This window comes from Cystoisospora suis (assembly GCF_002600585.1).
Source record: "Cystoisospora suis strain Wien I chromosome Unknown contig_3318, whole genome shotgun sequence".
In the NCBI taxonomy this organism is placed as follows: domain Eukaryota; phylum Apicomplexa; class Conoidasida; order Eucoccidiorida; family Sarcocystidae; genus Cystoisospora; species Cystoisospora suis.
Genome location: NW_027156113.1, coordinates 2,480 through 2,780, shown reverse-complemented (window position 1 = coordinate 2,780; position 301 = coordinate 2,480). Strand labels below are relative to the sequence as shown.

The 301-nt window shown below is 39.5% G+C and overlaps 1 protein-coding gene across 1 annotated transcript in view; it reads left to right on the top strand.

The window, feature by feature from the left end:
- CSUI_006530 (tetratricopeptide repeat-containing protein) overlaps positions 1–301 on the top strand; it is a gene marked incomplete at its 3' end in the record, with an annotated part of 16,731 nt that overhangs the window by 14,227 nt on the left and 2,203 nt on the right. Inside the window, exon 13 of the mRNA XM_068066686.1 lies at positions 202–272. Within this exon, the coding sequence (XP_067921334.1) occupies positions 202–272 (71 nt within the window). The remainder of the gene's footprint in view (positions 1–201; positions 273–301) is intronic.

The window sequence follows — 301 nt, the reverse complement described above, 5'->3', positions numbered from 1 at the left end:
ATATGCACAGATACGTGTACTGTTCTTCATATACATCTCCATGACTTAACATGTATATGGAGGGATATACATATCTATTTCTGTCTCTCCTGTATACATACATATATAGTGTAATGTACCTCGTCCCTCTCTCTATATATTTATCTGCATACATACATACGTGTTTTTATTTCTCCTGTACACGCGTGTATTTTTGCGTAGATTCGTGATGGTCGGTGGGGCTTGGGGATGTCCGAGGAGACAGCTAGATGGGCCTTTCAACTTGTCGACAGGTTAGACTTCACTATCTATCTATCTATCT